The 24,697-nt window shown below is 48.0% G+C and overlaps 1 protein-coding gene across 3 annotated transcripts; it reads right to left on the reverse strand.

Annotated features, from left to right (window-relative positions):
• Positions 1–256: 256 nt before the first annotated feature.
• Tef (TEF transcription factor, PAR bZIP family member) lies at positions 257–22,364 on the reverse strand. Of its 3 annotated transcripts, none has more exons than XM_071609446.1 (4): positions 22,217–22,364; positions 10,290–10,607; positions 5,140–5,360; positions 257–3,875 (listed from the first exon to the last, which is right to left on the reverse strand). In XM_071609446.1, the coding sequence occupies exons 1-4, from the start codon at positions 22,317–22,319 to the stop codon at positions 3,660–3,662; spliced, it is 858 nt and encodes a 285-aa protein (XP_071465547.1). In that variant the 5' UTR covers positions 22,320–22,364; the 3' UTR covers positions 257–3,659. The 3 variants fall into 3 exon arrangements, with proteins under 3 accessions (XP_071465547.1, XP_027781900.2, XP_071465546.1); XM_027926099.2 differs by lacking the exon at positions 22,217–22,364 and adding an exon at positions 13,798–14,047; XM_071609445.1 differs by lacking the exon at positions 22,217–22,364 and adding an exon at positions 13,241–13,713.
• Positions 22,365–24,697: the final 2,333 nt, after the last annotated feature.

A 24,697-nucleotide genomic window follows, 5' to 3' on the forward strand; every position in this document is an offset into this window, starting at 1 on the left:
TACAGTTTTATCTGTTCAAATTGCTTTTGGTCTGTGTCCTTCCTCAATGTAAACAGGGCAGGAGGATCATTTGACATTTGAGGAAACTGAGAAACACAGGGATTAGGTGTCCTAGATAAGGGCATCTGGTTGGTGACAAGTTATGCCAGAAATGGGATTCTAATAAAAATTAGGAACTTTGGCCTGAATCTTAGTCTCCAGGCCCACACACAGAGAAAACAAGGAAAGAATGGGAACGACAAAGGCAATGGCAAAATTCTCGTCTCAAAATATTTAATTTTGTTTTGAAAAGGATACATTCCCGGCTTCCCTCCCTACCACATCACTCCGGCCCACCAACAGTGACACACTCACACGCACACACGCACATAAGGCCAATGGGCTGCTCTCTGTTCTGCCCTCTCCAGTTGAGAAGAAGAGATCTTCTCCTTGCCTCCTTCCCCCAACAAAGGTAAAGGAGAAAGGGGGCCCGCTGGAATGCCAGCTCCCAGGGGAGGATGCAGAGCCCCACACACTCTATCACATCACATGCACTTAGAAAAATAAGACCAAGTGGTGTTCTGGCATCCCCAGCACCACAAGATAGCAATCTCCACCTGGAAGTCATCTTTGCCATTTTCTAGAAAAATTTATTGCACTTAATTAACAGGTGTTAAAGGAGCTGGGATGGAGCTTTGCCATGAAAATTAGGAGCTCCTCGGCCCTTTGTGTCATAGGGAGTGAAACTCCAGGGCCATGTGGAGAGCTGCCCAGCACAAAGGGGCCTTTCCCACAGGCTCCCACACTGGCCATCCGGCCTCAGGCTGGAGGACTACACAAGTTGCCTGTTTGGGGGTGGGGGGAGGCGTCTGCAGCAAAGTTTGCAGACCTCACAGCACGGTGTGCAGACCCAAAGTTAAAGTTCACTACTAAATGCCTTCCCCAACTGGCAGGAGCCAGACAGGCAAAGCTCTTCCTTTGACAGAGGACAGGATTACCCAGGTCCTCCACAAGGCTGCCGGCTGTCTAAACTTGTTTTCTATATCTAGATTTACATTTATTTTATGTACATTCTTGCAACATTCTAGTTCATTCATGATTTGTCTGTTCTGAGGTTGCAATGGGGTGGCCAGGAAATTGAAGACAAGATGCTCAGGAAGTTGACAACACTTCCTGGCCCAAGGTGAACCCGTGGAAAGACAAGTTTAAGTCAGCTTCTCTAGCCCCTGTGCTAATTTTTAACACCCCCCCCCCCCAGGTGTTCTCCAGAATATGTCAAAGATCTGAGCACGGGAGCCTAAATCTTCAGCACTGACCCTAGAGGAAGAGGGCCCAGGAGGGAGTCAGAGAGACTTCCATCTCCAAGAGCAACTAGGCAGGCACTAACCCTCTTTCTGTAGGGTCTTGGTTCCTAAGCCAGGGGAGAAAACAAGCTTACCTAAGTACTTCTTTCCCCAAAATGTCAACCTCTGGACATGCTCCTTCCTGTTCCTGCCAGGCTCCTAACTTTTAAGGGGCTCTTCTAAAAGTCCAATGACCAAATTCCTTCTAAGGAAGGAACTAGTCATCCTCTGCCACGAAGGAAGAAGAGGAGCGCACTTCACAGATGGCAGGTGGGATGGAGAAGAGACATCAAGCCCCCATCCCACCCCCTGGGGTCCAAACATAGATACAATCCAGAGATAAAGTGTCCATCCTTTAAAAAAAAAAAAAAACTGAAAAAACACAAACCTTATATTGTTCTAGCCAAAGAAAATGAAGAGCTTTTCAGCTCAAGGCTCATCCACCAATAACAAAATGAACTGCCCTCTGGGTGAGCAGCCAGCCCAGAGGGAGAGCGCTGGGCGGGCAGGTGAGCTGCCCGGGCAGGACACGGACATGCTGGATGCAACTGCCCTGTGTGGTCACAAGAGAGTGAAAAGTGTGCACATGGTTTTTATAGAACCACAAAGTGAAAGTCAGGGGCCCAGTGGCGGGGGAGACCTCCCTTGGCCTCAGGGACCTTTGTCAAGTCCCCCGAAGAGGTGGGTGTGCAGATCCCTGGAGGGTCCCCTGGGTGCAGTCCACAGCCAGACAGCTTCCCCGGTTTTAACATCTGTTACAAAAAGTCTTTAGAGGTCAGGCCCAGGATGCCACCATTGTAAATAAAGCCAGTGTTAAGTATGACAAAGTGCACCCGTCACCTGTCTCCTCTTCACATAGATTGCCCACCCTGAGCAAACAAACAGCCATCTTGAGGGTTCCCAAATTGGCCCAAATGAGCAGAGGGTTCCACAAGTTTCCTCAGTTCATCTTCTGGGCAAAAGGATAAATCCAGGCGGACAGAAGAGAAAGGAGCAGCTGTGAGGCAGAGGAGGCCATAGCTGTAAGAATGGCTCCACACTATGGCCAGGCGGTGTAGGTGGCCTGACTTCTGGGACCAAGACTGTGGGGACCAAGGTCCATGCAAATGTCCCAAGAACCTGCTATCCCATGGGAGCTGCATTGTGACCTTGACGATTCCTGGCTAGGTGCTCTGCCTTGCTAACACCTGATAGCTTGCACAGGAGGAATCCTGATACAAGAAGTGAGAGGATCTCTTCTGCCTCAGGGAGAGTGGAATCTGGCCTGGGCCACACTGGTGAGCAGAGCAAGAAAAAAATGGAGCTTCTCAAGAAACAGGCCCCAGCTCTCACGCTCACAGTGTAAGGTGATATAGAGACCAGTTTTCCAAACACCATGCGGAAACTACACCTTGGGTCCAGGAAGGTAAAGCTTCCCAGGTGAGGGGGGTGATTCTTTTAAATCCAAGACAATGGTTACCAAGTGGAAAGAAACAACAGGCCCAGAGGCCAGTCTAGTGGGACAAATTAGAGAGTCAGGTGGCCTCCAGGACTGGCCTGGAGGAGGAGAAAAAAAGGTCTCCCCTGCACTGGCAAAGAAGGCCCAAAGACCAGTCTCCAGGAAGCTGCTCCACAGCAAGTAGACGAAGCCAGTCCCCAGGGCCTCCTCCCTGGCATCCAGAACTCAGGCCTTAAAGCCCCAAGAGAAAAGGGGTGTGAGGGTTAAGAATGGCTGAGTGCACTTCTGCTGAAGGCCCCAGACCCCAACCCCATCCCAGACTGTGGAGACCCATTCCTGTGGCCTGGCACCCTGTGTATGCTAACAGAGGAGCAAGTGTGCCCTTCTACCTCCAAGGGAGATGGGGATGGCCTATCTCACAGACTTTCTGGGGAGGGTGAGGTGCATGACAGACACACACCAAGTGGAAATCCACAGGCTACCTGAGAAGACATAATGGTAACAATGATCATGACTCATTCTGCAGAGGCAGCCCTCGGCAGCCCAGGCTGGAGACCGAGGGAGAGTCGAAGGAAGCCTGAGCGCCCTGTGAAAGGAGATGTGTACTCCAGAGGTCCCCTTCCAATTCAGCCAGGACATCCAAGAATAGAAACTTAGGCCGATTCACCCATCTTCGTAGATTCTCTCGTGCTCCCTGTCAGTGAGGAGGCTGACCCCCCTGGGAAGTTGCCACGTGCGCTGGCCGTGTTATAATGAAGCTGAGACGTGAACGCTCCTGGAGCAGGTGCTCCACTATGCGCCCAGGACGAGTCCTAAGTCTCCACGCATGTGTGGGGTTCACGGAGCCCCCAGGCAGAGGTCTAAGGGGCAGGCAGTGCCCAGCCTGGGCGGGGCACGGGTTACAAGGGCCCATACTTGGTCTCATACTTGGACACGATGGTCTTGCACTTGCCCACCTCCTTGCGTAGCTCTGCTACTTCCGTCCGGAGGGCTGTGTTCTCCTTCTCCAGGAAGGCTGCACGAATGGTGATCTGGTTTTCCTTCAGGCGTCTGGCATCCCGTGACCTTTTAGCTGCCACATTGTTCTTCTTGCGTCTCGTCCAGTATTTTTCATCCTGTGGGAGAGTAGCCTCTGTGGGTTTCATCTTCCCTGTTAGGGAATCCAATCTTTCCCTCCTGCCACCCAGATTCCCCTTATAATTCAGAGATGAAGCTAGAACTAAAGCTGGGACCCTGGGAAAGGAGCTACATGTGCCAAGAAACATTGAAGGGCACTGCCCTGTCCTCAGAGGGGCAGAATGAGAAACAAAGTCCTCAGGCAGCTGCATCATGGAGGGAAGGAGTCTCTATTTACCAGTCGTTTTGGAGTGCTGCTTTAGCATCAAGCATGTTTAGGCACATCATTTAGTGTTTTACAATAGTTAAAGGATGGTAACCTGGGTCCAGTCCCCTAAATTCAAATCTTGGCTCTGCAATTTTATTAGCAGTAAAACCATGCAAATGCCCAAACTTCTCAGTATCTCAGATCTACAAGGGGAATAACAATAGTAACTACCTCATAGAGTTGTTTGAGGATTAAATGAGTTAGTATGTACACAGTACTTATAACAATGCCTGGCCTAAAGGTGATGTTAATGTCCCAAGAACCAGTATTGTCACCATTATTATTAGTCTTAGAAACCTCTTCAAGAGGTAAGTACAGTTGTTTCCATTTTACAGATGAGGAATCTGAAGCACCCTGGGTACTAGGTAGTAAAGTGGGGCCTATGCCCAGGTCTGCCTGACTCCAAGCTCAGATGAAGAGTCCTTTCTCTCAGTTTTTCAGAGGAGAGGATGGAAAAACTGCGAAGTTCCCTCTTCCCATCAGTTCCTATGGAACCATCAGCTTGAGAGCTGCCTGGAAATGCCAACATATAAGCTGTCTTCTGTCCTTCAAATGGAGACTCCTTCAACTCCAGTTCCAGTGGAGTGAGCTTTTGCCCAATGGATGGGCTAAATCCAGAGAGGCAGGACACTGACACACCCAGAGGCAACAGAAATGAGAGACAACTACAGGGAGTCACTGGAGCCAAACACCACCTGACTACATTTCCTTCTACCAAATTGCTGCATGATGTGGTTCTATACACTGAACTCATGTGTCCCCAAGGAGGAAATGTTCTCCAGGTAAAATTTCATATGAGGAAACACAATTCCCAGTCCTGTCCCCCATCCCAGTCCCCCGCTCCAACATCCTTCATTTTTTTGTGTGGTGCTGATGATGGAATCCAGGGCCTGATACATGATAGGCAAGCACTCTACCACTGAGCTACACCCTCATCCCACCCCCAATTCCTGAACAACTGTTACACCTATACTTATAAAAGGACACCAGGTTACCTTCTGCTCATCAGGGACAAACACCTTCTTGGCCTTTTTGATCATGGGCTGGGGTTTCAGGTCTTCCTCGGCAAACTTATGCTTCCGAGGGTTGAAGAGCTCCCCACCTGGCACACTGGAGAGGACCAGGTCAGCAGGATCAGGGTTGAAGTTCACATCTACCTCCACACAGTTGGGGTCGATGGGACTGGGAGTCTCCCTCTCTTTTTCTAGGGAAGATTCTGAAAGACACAGAGGCAGGTGATCTGGAAGTAGCTCACTAGACAAGAGAGAGTAGTCTCTGTGTCACCCACCCAGACATCTGCTGGAATCTCAAGGCTGCACAAACTACTGCTACTTAGCAGGAAGAAGACCATGAAACCACAGCTCTTAAGTTAGGTGGGAGATGGGTGCATGTAGTACAATTCAAAAACATAAACAAGATTTTTTTTTTTTTTTTTTTTTGCTGTGCTGGGGATTAAACCAGAGTCTTGTTCATGCTAACTACACACTCTACCACTGAGCTATATCACAGTCCAAGAATTCCTCCCTTTAGAAACAGAATGCTCTAAAGGAAACAGAGGCTCTCAAAATACACAGGATTTTTCAATTGTTTTTTCCTCTCAAGATATATTAAGCAAAACATTAAATCATTATACCCATTTCCTGTGTCTCAAGTAATGAGAAACAGCTGAATTTCTCTGTGAATTACAATGGGCCAAGGACATGGACATGGGTTCCACTTTTGAGTCCCTGAGACACATTTGTCACTATGCTCGTCATACAACTCTGAAAGAAAAATGACTGTTAACTTGATAGACGAGGATACTAAGGCTCGGGAAATTCAAAGATTTCTCTGGATCACACAGATTAATGACTGAACTAAAATCTGAATCTTGGCCTGGAAGACTCTGATTGCTTGTTCTTCCCTGCCCCATCTGGCTGCCACTTTATAGTGAACATTGGATTAGAGTCAATTTTAGAGTTCAAAGGTTGTGTATTACTAGAGATAAGTGTTATATTTTTAAAAACAAACTAAACCTTTGGCCTATTTGTTCAATGCTACTGATAGGAGTGCACAATATATTCAGTCAACAGATATTTAATGAACACAAACTATATGCCAGGTACTGTCAGGTATTGTCTTTTTTTTGGTACTGAGGATTGAACCCAGGGTGCTTAACCACTGAGCCACATCAAGCCCCTGCTTTAAAACAAAACAAACCCCACCCCCCCCCCAAAAAAAAAACCTTGTCAATGGATATTTATTTATTTATTTGCAGTGCTGAGGATCAAATTTAGAGCCTCACATGTGCCAGGCAAGTGCTCTACCACTGAGCCACAATTCCAGCCCCCCAGCCCTTTTTTATATTTTATTTAGAAACAGGGTCTTGCTAAGTTGCTTACTGCCTCACTAAGTTGCTGAGGCTGGCTTTGAACTCATCATCCTGCCTCAGCCTCCCATGCTGCTGGGATTACAGGCATGCACCACTGTGTGTGGTTCAGGTACTGTCTTACAATGACAAAACAGTACAACTGGTAAAAAAATCTCTGTTTCATGGAATATTATTCTAGTGGGAATGACCGACATTATACAATTTATTTTTTTAAGTACTGAGGATCAAACTCAGTGCCTCACACATGCTAGGCAAAAGATATACCACTGAACTACATTCCCTTTCCTTTTTTAAAAAAAATTTATGTTGAGATAGTGTCTCATTAAGTTGTCTAGGCTGGCCTCAAACTAGAGATCCTCCTACCTCAGCCTTCCAGGTAACTGGGATTCCTGGCATACACTACCATGCCTGGCTACACAAGATGACATTTTAAAACATGTATAAAAATGTGAGAATAATGTAGACATTTGGGAGAATATTTCAGAAAGCATGAATATCAAATGCAAAGACCCTGAGGTAGGTGCTGGGTGGTATGTTCAAAAAATGAATGGCAGGGATGATGATATAGCTAGAGTGAATAAAAGAGTAATAAGATGGATATGAAACATGGATATGATTAAAGGTAAACATATGTTTAATTCCAATAAAATCAGAGTTTTCAAGAGGGGGTGGGTTTGCCCTACAAGGGACATGTGGCCATGTCATGACTGGAAGGGTGCTACTGGCATCTAGTGAGCAGAAGCCAGGGAGGCAGCTACATGTCCAACAGTGCAAAGGATATAAAAATTAAAATCTAAGTTCCGACTCCAATCCCAACAACCACAAAACATTTTGTGGTCTAAGTGTCAATGGTGCCGATTTTGACTTTTCTCTTGAGATGGGAAGCCACTAGAGAGTTCGGAACAAAGAGAGGCATGACATGATTACACACATCAACTCACTGTATCCTGCTAGACTAGGTGAAATACCAAGAGGTCCGAGCAACAGAGGAGTGAATAAGCAGGGACCTCTTGGTAACTTGGGAATACAGGGGCATGCCAAACTCCATACTTGCAAGACAGTCAAGGTATCCACTAAACGAAATTGCTATTCAAAGTGACACCATGTGTGCAGGCCTTTCAGCAGCAAGCAAATGCTGAGGTGTGTTTAAGTCTCAAGGACAAGACAGGAGAGAGTTTCAGTAAACAAAAGAGGACACTTTCCAAAAAGTGCATAAAAATAAGGCTTGGGGGCAAGAATTTTGAGGAATTCCCTTTTCCCTGTGGATAGCTCTATTGACCAAATTCTAGCAAGTTACTTAACATGACTTCCATAGCAGGAACTTAAGAAGAGGGAAAGGTAACAGTTCTGTTGTTAATTTGACTGAAACAGTATTTTTGGAGATCTGTCAATATAAGGTTTTCAAAATTAAAATCAGGTCTGGGGTTGTAGCTCAGTGGTAGAGCACTTGCCTCGCACACGTGAGGCATGACATGATTACACACATCACGTGTGCGAGGCACTGGGTTCAATCCTCAGCACCACATAAAAAAACAAATAAAATAAAGTTATTAAAAAAAAGGTACTATGTTAAATTTTTTTTTCTAAATTAAAATCAAAGACTGATAACTAGAACTCCCATATACTAATGGATACAACCACTGTGTACACTTTAACAGTGTCTGCTTTTGTGTATGGCATCTTTCACTCAACTTTGTGAAGATCATTCATCACGTTGCTCATGACAATCATTTAATTTTCAATGTTGAGGAATACTCTATTACCTGACCACACCAGTTTATCCATTCTACAGCTGAAAAGCATCTACAGAGTTTCCTAGTTTGGAAAATCTGAACACAATGGATTTATTGTCAATTTCAGCTATAAAACTGGTATTTTAAGCCAGGTACAATGGTGCATGCCTGTAATCCTAGCAACTTAGGAGGCTGAAGCAGGAGGATTGCAAGTTCAAAGCCAGCCTCAGCAACTTAGTGAGACCCTGTCTCAAAAGTAAAAACACAAACATTAACAAGCAAAAACACCTGTTATTTAAAAAAAAAGTTTTTAAAAAGAACTCATACCTTTACAAGGGGGGGGGGCAGTGGCACACACCTGTAAACCCAGCCCCTCTAAAGGCTGAGGCAGGAGGATTTCAAGTTCAAAGCCAGCCTCAACAACTGAGTGAGACTCTGTCTCTAAAGAAAACATAAAAAAGGGCTGGGGATGTGGCTCAGTGGTTATGCACACCAGGGCTCAATCCCCAGTACCAAAACAAAAAACAAAAACCAAAAAAACCCACAAAAAATTAAAAAAAAACCCCTCATACTTTAAATACACATCAAAATATTTATAGATGAAATGATAAAATAGCTAGGATTTGATTGGAAACACCTGGTTATTAATTAACAACTGAAGTTGGGAGTTGGCTATATGGAAGGTCATTATTATTGTTATTATTATTTAGTTGTAGTTGAACACAATACCTTTATTTCATTTATTTATTTTTATGTGGTGCTGAGGATCGAACTCAGGGTCTCACATGCAAGGCGATAGCTCTACTGCTGAGCCACAACCCCAGACTGGAAGGTCATTAATTATTATAGTCTCTTGCTATTTTGTTTTTTGGTGCTAGGGATTAATCCAGGGCTTTGCATGTGCTAAGCACATGCTCTATCACTGAGCCACAACCTCAGCCCCTTATGTTTGTTATTTTATTTGAAAAATTTTCTATACTAAACATAAATTTAAAAAAATAAGGGGCTGGGGATGTGGCTCAAGCGGTAGCGCGCTCGCCTGGCATGCGTGCGGCCCGGGTTCGATCCTCAGCACCACATACAAACAAAGATGTTGTGTCCGCTGAGAACTAAAAAATAAATATTAAAAAAAAAGAAAAACATTAAATAAAAAAATAAGAGCATGAGAATTTCCTGGGTGTAGGTTCCCTGGGTGACAAATCAGGACATATCAGCTTGTATAACCTCTAATTGAGCCTGTAGAAAGCTCTGCAGAGCCCACTGAGACAGGAGTTTGTCTCCCCTGGTAGGTTAATGTCCAAGGGTCATAAAAACAAACCCCTACAGGCAAAACAGAACAACGAGAGGATGAAGGACATATTCTGAAGATGTTTTACAGGTGTAAGGAATGCCTTCTTTAGACCAGTGCCACCTAAGCAGTACCTGCCTATAGAGACATATATCCTACGCTCAAGTGCTGCCTCCACTACCTACCAAGTATGTGACCTGGGAAAGGCACTTCTCTATATGAAGGGGCTTCACAGGTTAGTTTCCTCACCTGCAGAACAGGAATAATAGTACTAATTTCATATGGTTCTTTTGATGATTTTTGATGTATTACTGTCTGACACAGAATAAAGCAAAATAAATGCTAGCACTTACAATGATAATTATGATGACAACAATGGCATTAATGATACTGCCTAAATGTTCTGTTGCAAAATGCAGGTAATTGGGATAAAACAGCAGCATCAAGGATACACAGAACAGGATTTTCCTCCTGCAAAGCTTCACACCTGAAAGGCTGACTTCACTGTCCTGATCATTTGCAGCACATCAACCAATAGAAGACCTCTGACTGCTGCTGGTGTGACTACTATTTTATCTCCAGCCTCGGGGAACACAGCTGGAAGGTGGGGATCAGAGGGTTCCTCCACACTGCAGCCTACCAGGATCTCCTTTCAGAGGAGTGGCTCACTGGGTGTGTGGACATAGTCGTCCTAAGTGGGAAGTGGACTCCTTAGATGGGACAGGTGGCCCTGCCCAAAGGCCTGTCACCAACCTGTGCTGGATACGGTTTCAGAGGGTTGAAAGATGGCAGTGGAGGAGGATGGCGGGGATGCTGTGGAAGAGCTGGCGGACTCTTTTCCTTCTAGCTCGGCCACAGGAAGCAACAGGTTCTGGGCCAGTTGAGTAGGGCTGGCAGGGATGCCATTCTCCAGCAGGAACTCATCCAGGTCCATGTACTCCAGGTGGAAAGACTCGCCGTCGTAGGGGATGGTCTTGTCCCAGATAGGTGGCATGAGGGAGGCTGAGACAGCCATGGTACTGGCTGCTGCCGCCTCGTCCTCCTCCAGCTTTTCCTTCCCCTTTTCCTTATCTGCAAACAAAATTTGTGATGAGACACCACACAAGAGGGAAACTCGGTCCCAGTAGGTGGGCTGTGAGCCTCAGGACAGATCCATCTTTCTCCAGTCTGATTCCATCCCATGCATTTCAAGGGCCCAACCTGTGTTCCAGCTACAATCTGGTGCTTCAATCAGTGGCTAGTCTCCTTTAGAGATGGCATCACACCTCCTTCTGTGCCTGGCCTTTCTGGAATGCTAGCCACATGCTCTGAGGCCTGATGTGAACCAAGGGTTAATGCAGAATAGGCTGTGGGAACGGCACCTGCTGGAGAGAAACTTTGAGGAAGGGTATAATTTTTTGCCTTTTTCTGATTTTTTTTTTTTTTTTGTGTGTGTGTGTGTGTGTGTGTGTGGAAAAGGCTGAGGTCCTCAGGCCAAGAACTTTTGTGTTCTACTGTCCTGCCTCCTTAAGTCTGCTTCTCCTTAGCAACTCAGGGCTGCCGCTCATTAGCTATGTGATATATGACCTTGGCCATGTTACTCGGTATCTTCCACTGTAAATAAGGATAAAGCAGCCTCTTTGGTGAAGATTAAACATTTGAAAATATCGGTATAAAGTCCAGGCAAACAGCAGGTGCTCACTACTACTGTGAACTCACTGAAAGCAGGGGTTATGTATGGTTCAGTTCTGGATGACAGGGTCCAACAAAGAGGTAGACAGACAGTGGCTGTCTACCCCACAGACAGAAGAAATCAAATACCAAAGGAAGATGCATATACTGAATGAAGAATACTGAATTTACAAACAGAATTCACTTTAGGTTTACTGAGAGAATCTGGAGCTGTCTTTTCAGGACCTTTTTCAGAGCAACCATTTCAAGAGACCTTTATTCCAGAATAAACAGAAAAGACTAAGGGCAGGTTTTCTGGGAGAAAGGAGAAGCATGGAGCTGAAGATGATACTGCTCCTATGAAAAACAAAACTAATCAGTTAGTAAGGACCAGATTCCACCTAATTATCTTAGTGAAAAAGTTATAAATGGGGATATCCAAAAGAGAGCAATTAAGAAAAAAAAGACAAGAGAAAAATGTGACAAGACTGAAAGGAAATCAAAGTGACAGAGAGGCTAATCAGTGAAGTGGGAGAAAAAATCATGACAAGTTCATAATGGGTTTTCAAAATTGAGAGAGACAACTTTGAACTCTGGATTTAGAAGTGAAAAGGAGAAATCAAATACCATTATGTTGGAAATGTAAACCAGTCATGCATGGACTCCTGGACCACAATCAGCCAAAAAGCAGCCTGTTGGTCCAATAAAAATGGACACACCTAGTGAGTTAAGAAGATGGAGTTTTTAGCAAACATAATTTGGTCATGGCTTCTAATATGACTTAGTCTGAATTCCTGAAACTGTATTCTATACCAGGACTTGGTTTACAACTAACTGGGAAGTAAAAAGCCCATGGCTTCTGGGTTGGGTGGGCCAGATGACCTTCTTGCTCTTCTCCCTTGAGATCCTGACACCATATTCTACACAGAAATGACTTCTGTTGGGTAGGGACTTAGGATCAATGGAAGCAGGAGAAGGGAGAAGATTAAAAAAAAAAGCAGCTGTACTAAAGGACAAGCAACAGTAGGTTCCAGGTTTTGCCTAGTCTAAATATTGGAGAGTATTTTAAGTCAATACTTTTTAAAAATTGGTTTTAATTTTAAGAGGATTTGTTCATCACTCAAATAGGTGACAGTATTGACACCAGTGATTGTGTTCATTATAGTATAAAGAACAAACTGAGAGCCATAAAGCCTTGAGAAAGCATCCCTACCTTTCTGTACCTCAACTTTCCTCAACTGCAAAGTGAGGGTAATACTCTACAGGGCTGTGATGGAAGTCTACATGAAGTAAGATCATGTCAAACTGATCTGTGAACACTCTGAATTACTGTTATGGATGGTTATTATCTGGTAATCTTAAACAAGAACCTGCCAGATGTGAACACCTGTCCTTGAAGTTTGTCTCAGTCCCAAGATTTGGAACAAAGCATCATCTTGAAAACAAACAGAAAGGTCTGCACAGGAGGTCCGGAAGCAGGAGAAAGCCTGGCTTCACCTGATGTGCTAAAGCTATTTATAACCCAACAGTGACAGCCATAGGAAAGGGAGCCTCAGAACTCATCCAGGAAAGGAAGAGAAATGGCATTTTTAAAAAGAAAATTAATTACTCAGGTCTGACAATTTTCAAAAGGCCCATCCCTTCCCAAATCCCTGAATTACACTGATGGGTCAATGTAACAATCTAAAGGTCTCAGAATGAAAGTAGACCTTAAAGCACCTAAACCCCACTATAAGTAGCACTCCTGCTGTTGCCTGAAATTCATCTCCCAGGCCAAAAACCAGGGCCAACCCTGCTTTCCACAAAGGCCCCTGGGACATGGGCAATAAGATGAAACTCAGTCCTGCTATTTGTGGTTCCAAAGCCTATTGTCGCCCAAACCAACCAGGTGAAGGATCTCACTGGCCTCATTTTGACTCTCATTCCACCCTTGCCTCGCCCAAACCTGCCCCGCTAGAAGGTGCCCTATGGCTGGCCCCACACAACTCCCCTACCTGCACCTCAGCAGCAGCCCATAGATACCTATTAGAGGATTTAATAGCTGGAATACTCACCCCCTGGAAGGAAGACTTGTTCTCCCCCAGAAAGGGACAAGGCCATATGCACAGACAATCTGCTCAGCAGACCAATGTTCTTCAAACTTTGGTGGACTATGAAACCACAGAGGTTTGGAGGGGTGCTCCCTAAAATGCAGAGTCCTATCCAGGATCCGCAAACTGGGTGGGGCCCAGGAACCGGCATTTTAGGCCAGCGTTCCGGGTATTCTGATGCAGGCGGCCCCAGGGGAGGCGCCCTGGAGCGCCATGTAAGTGGCTGCTCCGGTCCCCCTCAGTCTCCTCTGTAACCCCTACACAAACTCCACTTCACGCCCCCATCCCCTCTCTTCAGACCCTTCTCCGCTAAGCCCCACCCGTCCCAGCCTCTCCGCTTCGCCCTCTGTCTTCCTCTCCCAATCTTCGGCCTCGTCTTGCAGGCCCCTCGTCATCCCGGGGCCCCATCCCCCTCCGCTGGACCACTTCACCCCGACCTCCGATTTCTCCAGCCCCGCCCTCACGAGGCCCCGCCCCTGCAGGAACCCCGCCCCCAGGCACGCGCGGATGCCCCCCCTCACCGAGGCGCGCCTCGCGCGGGGGGTTCTCCATCAGCTTCTTCAGGACCAGAGGGAAGGAGCCCGGCAGGCCCCGTTCCCCAGCTGCGCGCCCCGGGCCCGGTCCCGCCTGCGGCTCCACAGGCGGCTTCTTCCCGCCGCCCGTGTCGGACATCGTGCCCTGCGCCCTGCTCGCGCGCCTCACCTCCCCCGTCCGCCCGCCCCACGAGATGGGCCGGAGCCGCGCGACCCGCCGCAGCTGCCGACACGGGCGGCTCCTGCGCAGGCGCGCCGCCGCACCCCCGCCTCCCTCATCCGCGCCCCGCCCGCGGACAGGCCCGGGCTGCATTTATTATTCATGAGTCCAGGCCAGCGGTCCCGGTCGGCAGCTTTGGATTGGTGCGTTCCGCGAGGGGGTGGGCGCGGCCTCGCGGGCCGGGATTGGCCGGGAGGCTAGGGCTAGCGAGACACGTGCGGGGCCAGGTGAGGTGCGCCAGCCTGCTCGCGGTCCCTGGCTGGGCCCTGCTGGAGTCTGTTTTGTAGGCCTTCCACGGCGGCCGCCCGTTCCCCAATGCGTTCTTCGCTCCCAGTCTTCGTAACCTTCGCCCTTCTCCCAAGCCACCGCATAGTCTTTTCCCTCTCATCCCACTTTCGCAACCTCCCCGACGCACCACAGGAGGCAGGCGGGGCTGGAAGCGCAAGGCCGGCCTGTGGGTCACGTGGAGCCGCAGCCGAGCCAGGCCGGCACAGACCAGCCAATGGGGGGTGGAGGGCGGGGCCGGCGTTGGTGCACGAGGCGCCGCACGTGCGGTATGCGGCGGGGAGGGGCGGAGGCGCTGGGCGGGCCTTAATGTTCCGGGGACTCTGCCCTGGGTCGTGGGACAGGGACGCAAATCCCGGCCAGCACTCCTCCTCCCACGCGACCCAGAGGTTGGCCGAGGGCAGGCAGCCTGCGGGTCCCGGGTCCGGGCGGTAAGGTCTGCTGGAGCAGGCTTGGCAGCCGCTGAAACTGGCATCGGATTGCCCACTGATCCTGGCTTCTGGAGCGGGCGTGGCTGCCAGATAAACACTAGCGTGGAGGGAGCGTTCGTGAGGCCCAGTCCAGAGCCAGGGCTCGGGTCACGCTTCCATCCTCCCCCCACTAGCTTGTGACCTTGGGAAAGTCCAGTGGCTCCACTTGAGCCTGTTTCCTCAACCATGAAATTAGGAGGTTGGGCTAGAGTATCCACAGACCCAAACAGCTCTGAATTCTCTTCTTTCCAAGATTGCCCCGACCTTTTTCGTAAATTTAAAAAAAAAAAAAAATCTTTACACAGGTATTGATCCCATCCCACATTTTGTGGCTGAACCACCCGCTCTTAAAATATAAACACTCCCTGGGATTTCCTCAGGAACCGTGTGAAACGCAGGGATGTAAAGCCCTTACAGGAAGCTGCTCCTAGGGAGCCCTCAGAACTTTGTACCTCCGTAGATACAAATCATACTCTGCTTCAAACCCAAACAATACTAGACTTTCCCAGTTTAAACACCCAGAGGGGGCAGGGACTTTGACTTGTTGTCCTGTGTCCCTTCAAGGGATCCAGGCTTCCCGTGGGAGGGGCTGGGGAACAGCAGAAAGGTAGTCCTTGGTTCCTGGGGTAGACGCAGGAATGCAGCACAGCTGGCTAAAAGTTGATGGAATCAGAATTTCCCTGGGAGTTGAGGGGGAAAAAAAAGTTGAGTAGCTGAGCAGGCCTAGAAAGAAAGCAAGAAATTTGGAGGACTTGGTAGTGGTAGGGACAGGATGACTGGAGTTCGACTCCAAAACTCAGGTTCTTATAGTAATACTAATTAGACTTAGATCACTTTCTGAATATGATGCCTCCAGTTGGTTGTGTCACCTTTCTGGACTCCTGTATAAGGAATAAAAACCTAAATGGAGTAAGGATAGGATCTACATTAGAGTGTTTCCATGGGCCAATATGTAATTGTACAGTTGCAAGCTTGCAACAAATGATAGTTAAAATTTTGCTAAAACTGATGGGTATAGATCCACTGTGGAAATAGTATTGTGTTTAGAAAAACCTGTGTGTTGTAAAATTGTTGTTAGCAGGACTTCTCAATATGGCTAAACTCTTTAGGAGAAACTGACCTAGAGCTCTTTCCAAACAAACTTCAAAGGGCCAAGTGCTCCTGAATTCAATCCCCAGTACCCCCAAATAAAACAAGAATCCACTGCTTGTCTTTACATTTGTCAGTAGTGTGGGAATAACTCTGGTTTTGCGCCTTCTATTAGTGGAGAAATGAAGCCAATTTCTATAGTGTTTGTGAGCCCTATGAAGAAAAGAAACTCCATAAAAAGAACATCATTACCTACTTAGGACTTTCAAGGAATGAAGTGGTACCTTCTGTAGCAATAGATTCTCAGGAAGTACAGGTCCTGGGGTAATGGTGATACTGGTGTTTTGGGAGGCAGGCCTGAGGAATGACTCCCCTCACCCACTGAGTAGCCATGTGGCCTTGGGCAGATGATTTCAATGTCTCAGTTATTTTCCTCTTGGAAACAGATGGAAATGCTCCCTCATAAGGCGGCTATGAGGATTATCTGTGATAGACAATGTCAAATGCCCAACTAGAACAGTAATAAATAGGATGGAGTGTGTGGGCACCCACTCTTGCCTTCAGGTTGTGTTGGGTTATAATTTTGGGTGTGACAACCAAAGGTTTGATTATAGAATCTAAGTTAGAGCCAAAACAGGATGAGAAAATGTCTTGCTTTCCAGATTTTAACTGGATTTGAATTCTGTTCTTCATTGTGCAGAAACCTGCTAACCAACCCAACCTGAGCTCTAACAAAGCCCAGCCATCTGTGGTCCTTGCTAGTACCAAAAGCAGGCAAGCACACTATTGTTCAGGGTAGTAGCAGTAAATATTTCTTGGCTTGCTTGCTGTGGTTGGTGCTGGTAGGAGGGTTAACAAAACCTTTCAGAGCCAAGTTCCATACATTTGGAGCGTTATTAATGTTAAATAACAGTCACTGTGATTCACAGTGGAACCTGGAATAACAAATGTGAGCCATCTTTCCGTAAGTCCTCCAGCACCATCCTCACCAGCAGCTCTTTCTGGCCTGCATACCTATGGTTGCGTAACTCTGGGCTCTAAGGTGCATATGCCTTAGGTCTCACTGTGTTTTAGGGGAGAAGTGGTGGGTGGAGGCTCTTTTAAAATTCTTGCCCATCTCTTCCAGACACTCAAGAGGATTTGTTTCCTGTTTGGCTTGCTTTTTGTGCACTCCCAGGGTTCAGATTACACAAGGAATTGCCGTAGGAGTGCTCTTTCCAGAGAGAAGCCCTTACCTCCAGCCTCTGCTACCTCTCAACAGCCACCACCTGACAGCCCTGGTTTCTCCAGCCAAAGCTGTTGGTGGTACAGTGGTAGGGGTGCATGCTTCAGAGCCTGACCACCTGTTCTGATTCCTACTTCAGTTATTTCCTGTGTGATCTTGGGCATCATACTTGACCTTTCTGTGCCTAAGCGTAAGAAATAAAGTAGTCAGTAGGCACTATGCTGAGGTCATTCTTTCAGCAACCTAGCATTGGGTCCGATCCAATGCAAAGTCACCTGAAAGAGGGCAGTGATTGACACTGCCATCAGTGCATGGTGCATAAGCAAATGGTCAGTTAAAGTTAACTTGTACCATAATTCCATCTTGGGTTGTTCTGGGGATACTGCATGCCTCCCACCAGCCACTTCTCCAGGAATAAGTGAGGGTGAGTGGGCTCTTAGACACAGGGACTTCTCAGTCTCACTTTAGGACCTTAAAGGCTTTGTAGGCTCTCACCTTCTGAGTCTCTCCAACCCCATCTCATCTTCTCTCCCTCTTGCTCTTCTTCCCCTTTTATTCCTTAGTCAATTTAGTCTTTCTTGACCCAGGAAAGAACCTTTGCAGATGATGTTCCTCCAGACTGAAAGTTCCTTATGTAGCAGGCTCTTTCTTCCCCTCCAGGCCTTAGCCTAAATGTCCCTCCTCACAGAGCCTCCCCCCGCCCCCGCACACTGCACCCCAGTTGCTATCTCTTGACTGTCTCTCCCCAATAGATTGCAAACACCATTGAGCCAGTACAGTGTTCATCTCATTCACACCTGAGCCACAAGTGAAGCAAATGCTCAAAAAGCAAATGATGAATGATTGAATGACCAGGAAGTTCAGCCCAGAGACATGGTTTTAGAGACCAGGGAGTCCTATAGGTAGACGTGAACCTGGAAGGGGGAGGAACTGGACTTGACCACCTTGACAACTGTGTGACCTTCCCATCTCCAAACATCCATCTCTTCACCCATAGAATGAAGAATCAAACACAGTCTCTTGCACAGAGAGTGACGGAAGTGTGTAGCACAATTCCTGGCACATGACTGACAGGTCATTCTTTCAGCAACCTAGCACTGGGTCCGGTCCAATGCAAAGTCACCTGGAAGCGGCAGTGATTGACACTGCCATCAGTGTCTGGAGCTTGGTGAAGAGTAGTTTCTCACATTTTTGATTGGTGAGGGGGAATAGGCAGAAGAAAGGGTTTAAGGTAAGAGGGAAGAAAAGAGGCGGGCCCCCTGGGCGAGGAGTGAAGCTTAGTGGTGGTAGAAAGCTTGCTTAGCATGCATGAGGCCCGGCTGGGTTCCATCCCTAGCACTGAAAGAGGAAAAAAAAAAAAAAAAGGCTAGTCTACTTACTGGCCTAAAGGTGGCCAATCTCTCTCAGTTAATTTTCAGAATAGGAAAATACACTTTTTAGAAGGTTGAAGTGAGTATTAAATGAGTCAACACATCTAGCACACAGAAGATCCCATCCCATTTCCTTCTCCCTGGAAGCAAACTCCACACATTTTCAGTTTTGCCCTGGTTCCCCCAGGATGTAGAGGTCCCCAGATGGACTGCTACTAAGGCCAAGCTCAGGGCTGCCTGGGCCATACTGAGTCCACCCTTAGTCCATTTACTTCATCCGCCCAGAGGATCATACCAAGGTCCCCTCCCTTGCACTCTGCCTCTGTCCCAGCAAGTCCCCTTGTTACTCTGCCTGTTATCCACATCTGGGCTGTCCTATTTGGTGCAGGGCCAATGGCACCATGTCCTGGGAGCCTCAGCATGCATTTCCAAGGAGACAGCCCTGTGTATGTGCACAAAGTTGTAACATTCAACTCTTCAAAGGAAGGTGGAAGAAGGGTGGGAGGGTAAGATTGCAAATGTGATGCAGGTAGAAGGAACGTGCCAGGCCAAGCTGCTTTTTGCCTTTCAGAGAAAACAGCGTGGCACTTCACAATTTATACCACTTTCATGTGGGACAACTCATTTAGTCATGGCAGCAAGACTGTGACACAGGTATCCTTTTCCTCACTTTAAAGAAAGGAGATGGAGAGTGGGAGGCAAGTCCACCCAACCAGTGGGTAGCAGTCCTGTCTCTGGAAGCTCTCTGCTGTCTTTCTAGGATCTTTCTGCTTTGCCCAGATGTGGTCATGGTTTAAGAGTGCCCTGGGGTGGGGACCTTGCCTGCCCAGCTCAAGTTCTTGTTTAAAGTATGCATTCATGATTCACAGCTCTCTAAAAGGGAGGCCTGAATAAGTGGAAAAGGTAAAAAGATGGGCAGGGGTGCCTCTGAGCACAGCCAAGGCTCCAGGGCTTGAGAAGGTGGGGTACAAGGAGCTAAGGGTATGTGTAGAGTCTTGGGTCTCAGCGTCTTTCCAGAAGCTGAAGAAGAAAGGAACAAATAAATGATGGAGTAAGCATCTGAGACTGAATCACTCTCAGAAAAGGACTCTCCGGAGAAAGAGGGAGCAGAGGAAAGAAAAGTATGATTAGGGCTCAGGGTCCAGAAACCAGGAAAGGGAAACTGAGTCAGGGTATGGATCCACCCTTTTTCTAGGCATGTGATTCTCTGCCTGAAGGGAAATTATTTGAACTGGTGGCCCAGAGGAAGGGCCTCTAAGAAACCAAGGGAATCCCAGGTTTGGTCAGGCTGCCAATGCAGGATGAGAGAGAGGCAGAGGTCTGCACAGACTACACTAGGAGGCCCAGGAGCAGCAAGGAGGAGAGCGGCCCCACGTGAGCGTCAGGGGTTGTCTTGAGCTAGAAAACCACCATGAGGCTGCAGGAGAGCAGTTCTGCAAAGGCACACCTAGAATTTCTCACACCGTGTGGCTCTCCTCTGAAACCTGACCCACTGAAGATATACTCTGCCCATGATGTAACTGGGCTGCGGTCACTAGGTGGGAAAAGGAGGAGAAGAGGGGGATTTTGTAAATAGTCTCCCAGGAGAAACCATCCCCTTTCACATAGAAGCAGCTGTGACTTCCAATTGAGGTCAAAGCCAGAGTGGTGGGAAATGGGGAAGGAAGATGCTTTGACCTCAGCCTTTCAAGTACCCATGCAACTACTTAGAATCGAGTTCACTTTGATGGGTGTGTTCTCATCTACTCTTTCAGGTAAACCATTTTTATTTTTAGAAATGGTTTGGAGAGTCTGAGAGCTTTGGAAAGTGGTAATTTTAGGGTGGGGGCAGTAATGTGGATGGGGCTTTGTGACACCTTTGGCTCTTCTGCCTGCTTCCCCTCATTTTATCTCCCTAGTTGGCTACAGGCAATTGTCCTCTGGGACCTTGTGCTCTTTCATTGAGGTATCACAGGAGGTGACCTGAGACTCTGGCCTATACCCATCAGACCTATCTGACCACACCTGACTATTTCTTAGCCAGAGCTTGTTAGCTCTTGGCAAAGTTCTGCCTGAAATCTTGGATAAGTTCCCTAAATGCTGGGACTGACTGCCCTCCACAGTGATGGGTAGAGACTCTTCAGCTGTTGCAGGGCTCTGCAGACCGACCGGCTCAGAGCCAGCAGTCGGCAGCTGCTGCCACACTTCAAAGGCCTTCTATCCTCATCTGAGGAGCAGCACCCTGAGTCACCTCCGAGAACCCTTCTTTGCCTAGCTAGGAGCTGTCCCGTGCAGTGTAGCAAGGCATTCTGGGATACATAGATAGGGCCAGGGGGGAACTATGCTACCTTCCCTCTGCTTGGACCAAAAAGGATACAGTTTGCCTTAACTTTTGGAAAGCTTTCCTGCTGGCCCTCCTCAGAGATGGCAAAAAGTCAGCTGTGGCCTGTTTGTGGGTGTGGACTCCAGCTGGGGTTTGTCCATTGGACTGGGTTGCAGGGGCCTTCCCTGAGGAGTTGGGCTCCTGGTGAGCCGCTGAAACGCCTTCTGTAATGCCCACCTTTTGAATCCAACATTGAAACCACAGGCTGTGGTCTAAGAGGCCTGGGCTCAACTATGCATGAGAGTGCCCTCAGGGAATCCTATCATGAACTCTGGGGGCCACCCTCCTCTCTCAGATAGTGTCTCCCCAGAAACAGAGCCTGTTGTCCCTCCTTAACTAAAGCCCACGCCTGACCCTAGAGCAGTAAGAGGAGACCAGAGGCTGTCCTCTGGCTCCAAAGTTTAGGAGTGGCTAAGAGAGTCCTGCAGAAAGACGTCTTATGGGGACAACCAGGGTGGTGAGAGAGAACAGGTGGAAGAGGCCTGAGAAAATTCTCCTGAGGGAACATCCTGGGCTCCTAAATCAGCTGGGTTCCTTTAAAGGCAATGAGGAGGGTCTGGGAGTGTAGCTCAGTGGTAGAGAATGTGTTTAGCATCGTGAGGCCCTGGGTTCTATCACTAGCACTGAAAAAACAAAACAAAACAAAACAAAAAACCCAACAGATTAAGGTAATGAGAGAATCTCATCAGCAATGAGCCTCTGATGTTTGGAACAGAAGAGATTTGGAGAAACAGGTTGTCCCCAATTCTCCCCAAATCTAAGCACTCTGGCCTCTTGGGTTTCCCAAGTAGGACTTGCAAGACACCTGGTGCTGGCTGCCAGAGCTGCCCCAGTTCCACACCCTCCTCTGTTCGCCCCATGTTTGCCTGTGGTATCCTAGGAACGCGGGGCTAGGAGCCTTGTGGTCCTGTTATATAACAGCTTCCATCCCATCCTTGAGTTCAGCCCTCCAGCGAGTGGAGCTTCTTCTCCACACACACAGGCTCTTGCTGCCCAAATCAACCATCTCTGCCACTCCTCTGCCTGTCCCCAATGTGCAGAGGGAGGGAGCTTAAGAAGCAATTAACATCAGCTGGATTCTTTCAACAGGGCACTCTCAGTTCTATCCTTGTCCCATATGAGCACAGCACCTGTTAGTGGTTGCATGCTGGCCACGGCAGCTCTCCAAAGCCAGCATGCCTAATGGATAGCCCCAGAGTTGGTGTGGCACCCATACACCTCCCCAGAGCCTTTTCTGCACCACAGCCCATCTTCTTTCCAGAACAGGTCCAAGGGCAAACCCCTGCTGGGGGGCCCTCCCTAGTCTGTCCTGCCACTATCCCTGTGCCTGAACCCATCCCTTTGGTACCTAGGCAGCCTGCCAATGCAGACCTCCTGTTCTCCTACCTGTCCTCTTCTCTGGCCAAGGCAGAGAGTGCTCCAGCAGGGACTTGAGGACCTCAGGCATGTCCATGGCAGGGGCCACTCCGATCCGGTCACAGCTAGACATGGCCCAGCAGGAGGTGCTTGCTCCGGGAGTTTAGAAGCAGCTGGAGAGGCAGGGGCTGGCCAGGGGGAGCTGCAGACTAGGGAGGCAGGCGGGGTGGGAGCCTGAGGCAGCCAATGGGCAGCACTAGCCCTGGCCCGCCCGTCCTCCCCCAGCTCGGCCACCTGCCAGCTCCTGCTGCAGCCAGGCCTTCCCTTCCCGCTGCTTGGCAGGGTGGACCTGGCTCTCTGCCAGCTGTAGCACGTGGAGCCACAGCGCCAATCCTCTGACAGAGAACCCGGCCTGTTATCTAACTTTGCAAAGGGAAGTTCTCCCCCAGGCTGGGAGCCATAACCAGGGCTGCCAGATGAGAACGGTGAGCAGAGCTCCACGCCTACATGGAGCATGCCCACATCAAACCTGCATGACACTGGGGTGGGGCAGAGGAGTTCTGCAGCCCCAGGCGCAAGGGAGAGAAGGGCACACCCTGGGAACCATCCCAGGCTGGGACCAGAGGCCCCAGGAAGAAAGGATGGTAGACAAGACCAGCACCCCAGGCAGCTCAGCACAAAAGATAGCATGTGTGGCAGGTTCCGGGACATAAATGGCATTGTGCATTCATGTGTGAGCTTGTGTGCCTCAAGGGGTTGTGGCATGTTGGGACAGTATGTATGTGCTATGCACACGTGCCTTCAAAGCACACGAGTGTACATGTGGCATGCATAATTGGAGCTTTATACCATCTGCAGAGCTTGAAGCCTATTCTCCAATTGGAAATGACAAAACCTGCAGCCTGAATTTCTCTTGTCTTCCAAGGAGGGGCGGGGGAGAGGCAGGACCCTAGAAGATGAGTTCAGAGATGGCAGGTAGGGTGGGCACTGAAAGGAGGGCAACCCTGCAGACTTGGGTCAGGCTTCCAGTCTGCCATGAGGACCTTGTTGGCAATTGGTTGTTTTCCTTTCCCTGTCCTCTCACTAGGATGCTGTCTGACCTCTGTGGTCCCCAGCACTTGAATGTGTGGGTGAAGCCAAGGATCTGTATGTTGCCATCCTTCTGACCAGCATCACAGTGAAGCCAGACTTGGCCAGGGATTCTTGAGTCTGCCATGGTGTGGAATCTTGGACAAGCCAGACAACAATTCTGGGTCTCGATTCCAAAACAACTGACTGTGTTCTCTGATTTTAGTTTCATGGCTGTGGGTTGGATGCAGTAAGTATCTGTTTTTCTGCTCTGTGGCTGATCACTACCACATCCTTCACTACTCTCCAATATTGCATTTTAAACAGAATCAAAAGTACTCCAGGAGGGTCTTATGGCTTCTTCCCTCCCAACCATCCTTAACTTCTGTTTGCCTTCCTTTCCTCCATAATAATCCTCCCCAAATTTTGTTGTTTTCCCCAATTAACTAAAAATTAATTTTGAATTAAAAAACCCAGTGCATGGCTTAAAGCTCAAACCCTTTGATAAAGTATACTTTAGAAACATCATTTTGGGGGCTGAAGATGTGGCTCAAGCGGTAGCACACTCACCTGGCATGTGGGGGTACTAGGTTCGATCCTCAGCACCACATAAAAATAAAATAAAGATGTTATGTCCACCAAAAACTAAAAAATAAATATAAAAAAATAGAAACATCATTTCTATCCCTGCCCCTTCTCCTCTTAAAATTTTAAATTATTTCTCTCTCCACTGTTTATTTTTGCAACAGAAAGTATATATGTAAAATTTTTAATTACATATTTTGAAGAGTCATATGCTTTGATCAGTGGAAGGTACTTTGTAACCACAAAGGGAAGTTCTCCTTCCTGCTCTATTCCCAGCCAGAGCCTGGTGGCTCTGCACACTGTGGGTAAGGGTAAGGACAGGCCTGGTGTGCAGGCTGCCTTGAGTGGGCCTGTGATTTGCAGGTGGTGCTGACTTAAGCTGGGCTGGGTGTGATATCAGTACTTGGCCCAAGACCTTTCTTTACCATAAAACTAGCTTTAGTACAAAGGTGGAGTGGGCAGACACCAACAAAGCATGATTTCAGTGACCCACATATCTCAAAAACACCTACCTGCTGCATGCATTTCCTTCTTGGAGATTCACTCCTGTGAATTTCCTACAGACTCACAAATGTCCTAAGCCTCACAGACCATGCATGCATGCTCACCACATACTATGGCTTCCATGTGTCCCCCAAAAGCTCATGTAGCTTTATAAGAAGAGAACTAGCATATTTGTTCTATTTCACATGATATTCTCCACCTTGTTATGCAGCAAGAAGGCCCTAACTTGATGCTGAGCCCATATGGTACCATGCTCTTGGACTTCCAGCCTTCAGAACCATGAGCCAAACAAACTTCTCTTTTCTTTCTTTCATTCTTTTTTTTTTTTGTACAGGGGCATTTCACCACTGAGCC

The sequence above is a fragment of the Marmota flaviventris genome, chromosome 3 (assembly GCF_047511675.1).
Source record: "Marmota flaviventris isolate mMarFla1 chromosome 3, mMarFla1.hap1, whole genome shotgun sequence".
In the NCBI taxonomy this organism is placed as follows: Eukaryota; Metazoa; Chordata; class Mammalia; order Rodentia; family Sciuridae; genus Marmota; species Marmota flaviventris.

Excerpts from the sequence above, each read along its gene's own strand:
- Tef (XM_071609445.1), bottom strand. The coding sequence starts at position 13,427 with ATGCCGGTTCCTGGGCCCCACCCAGTTTGCGGATCCTGGATAGGACTC. Across the intron at positions 5,361-10,289 it reads TGAAACCGTATCCAGCACAG|AATCTTCCCTAGAAAAAGAG; the intron begins GTTGGTGACAGG and ends TGTGTCTTTCAG. Across the intron at positions 3,876-5,139 it reads TTGTCCCTGATGAGCAGAAG|GATGAAAAATACTGGACGAG; the intron begins GTAACCTGGTGT and ends ACTCTCCCACAG.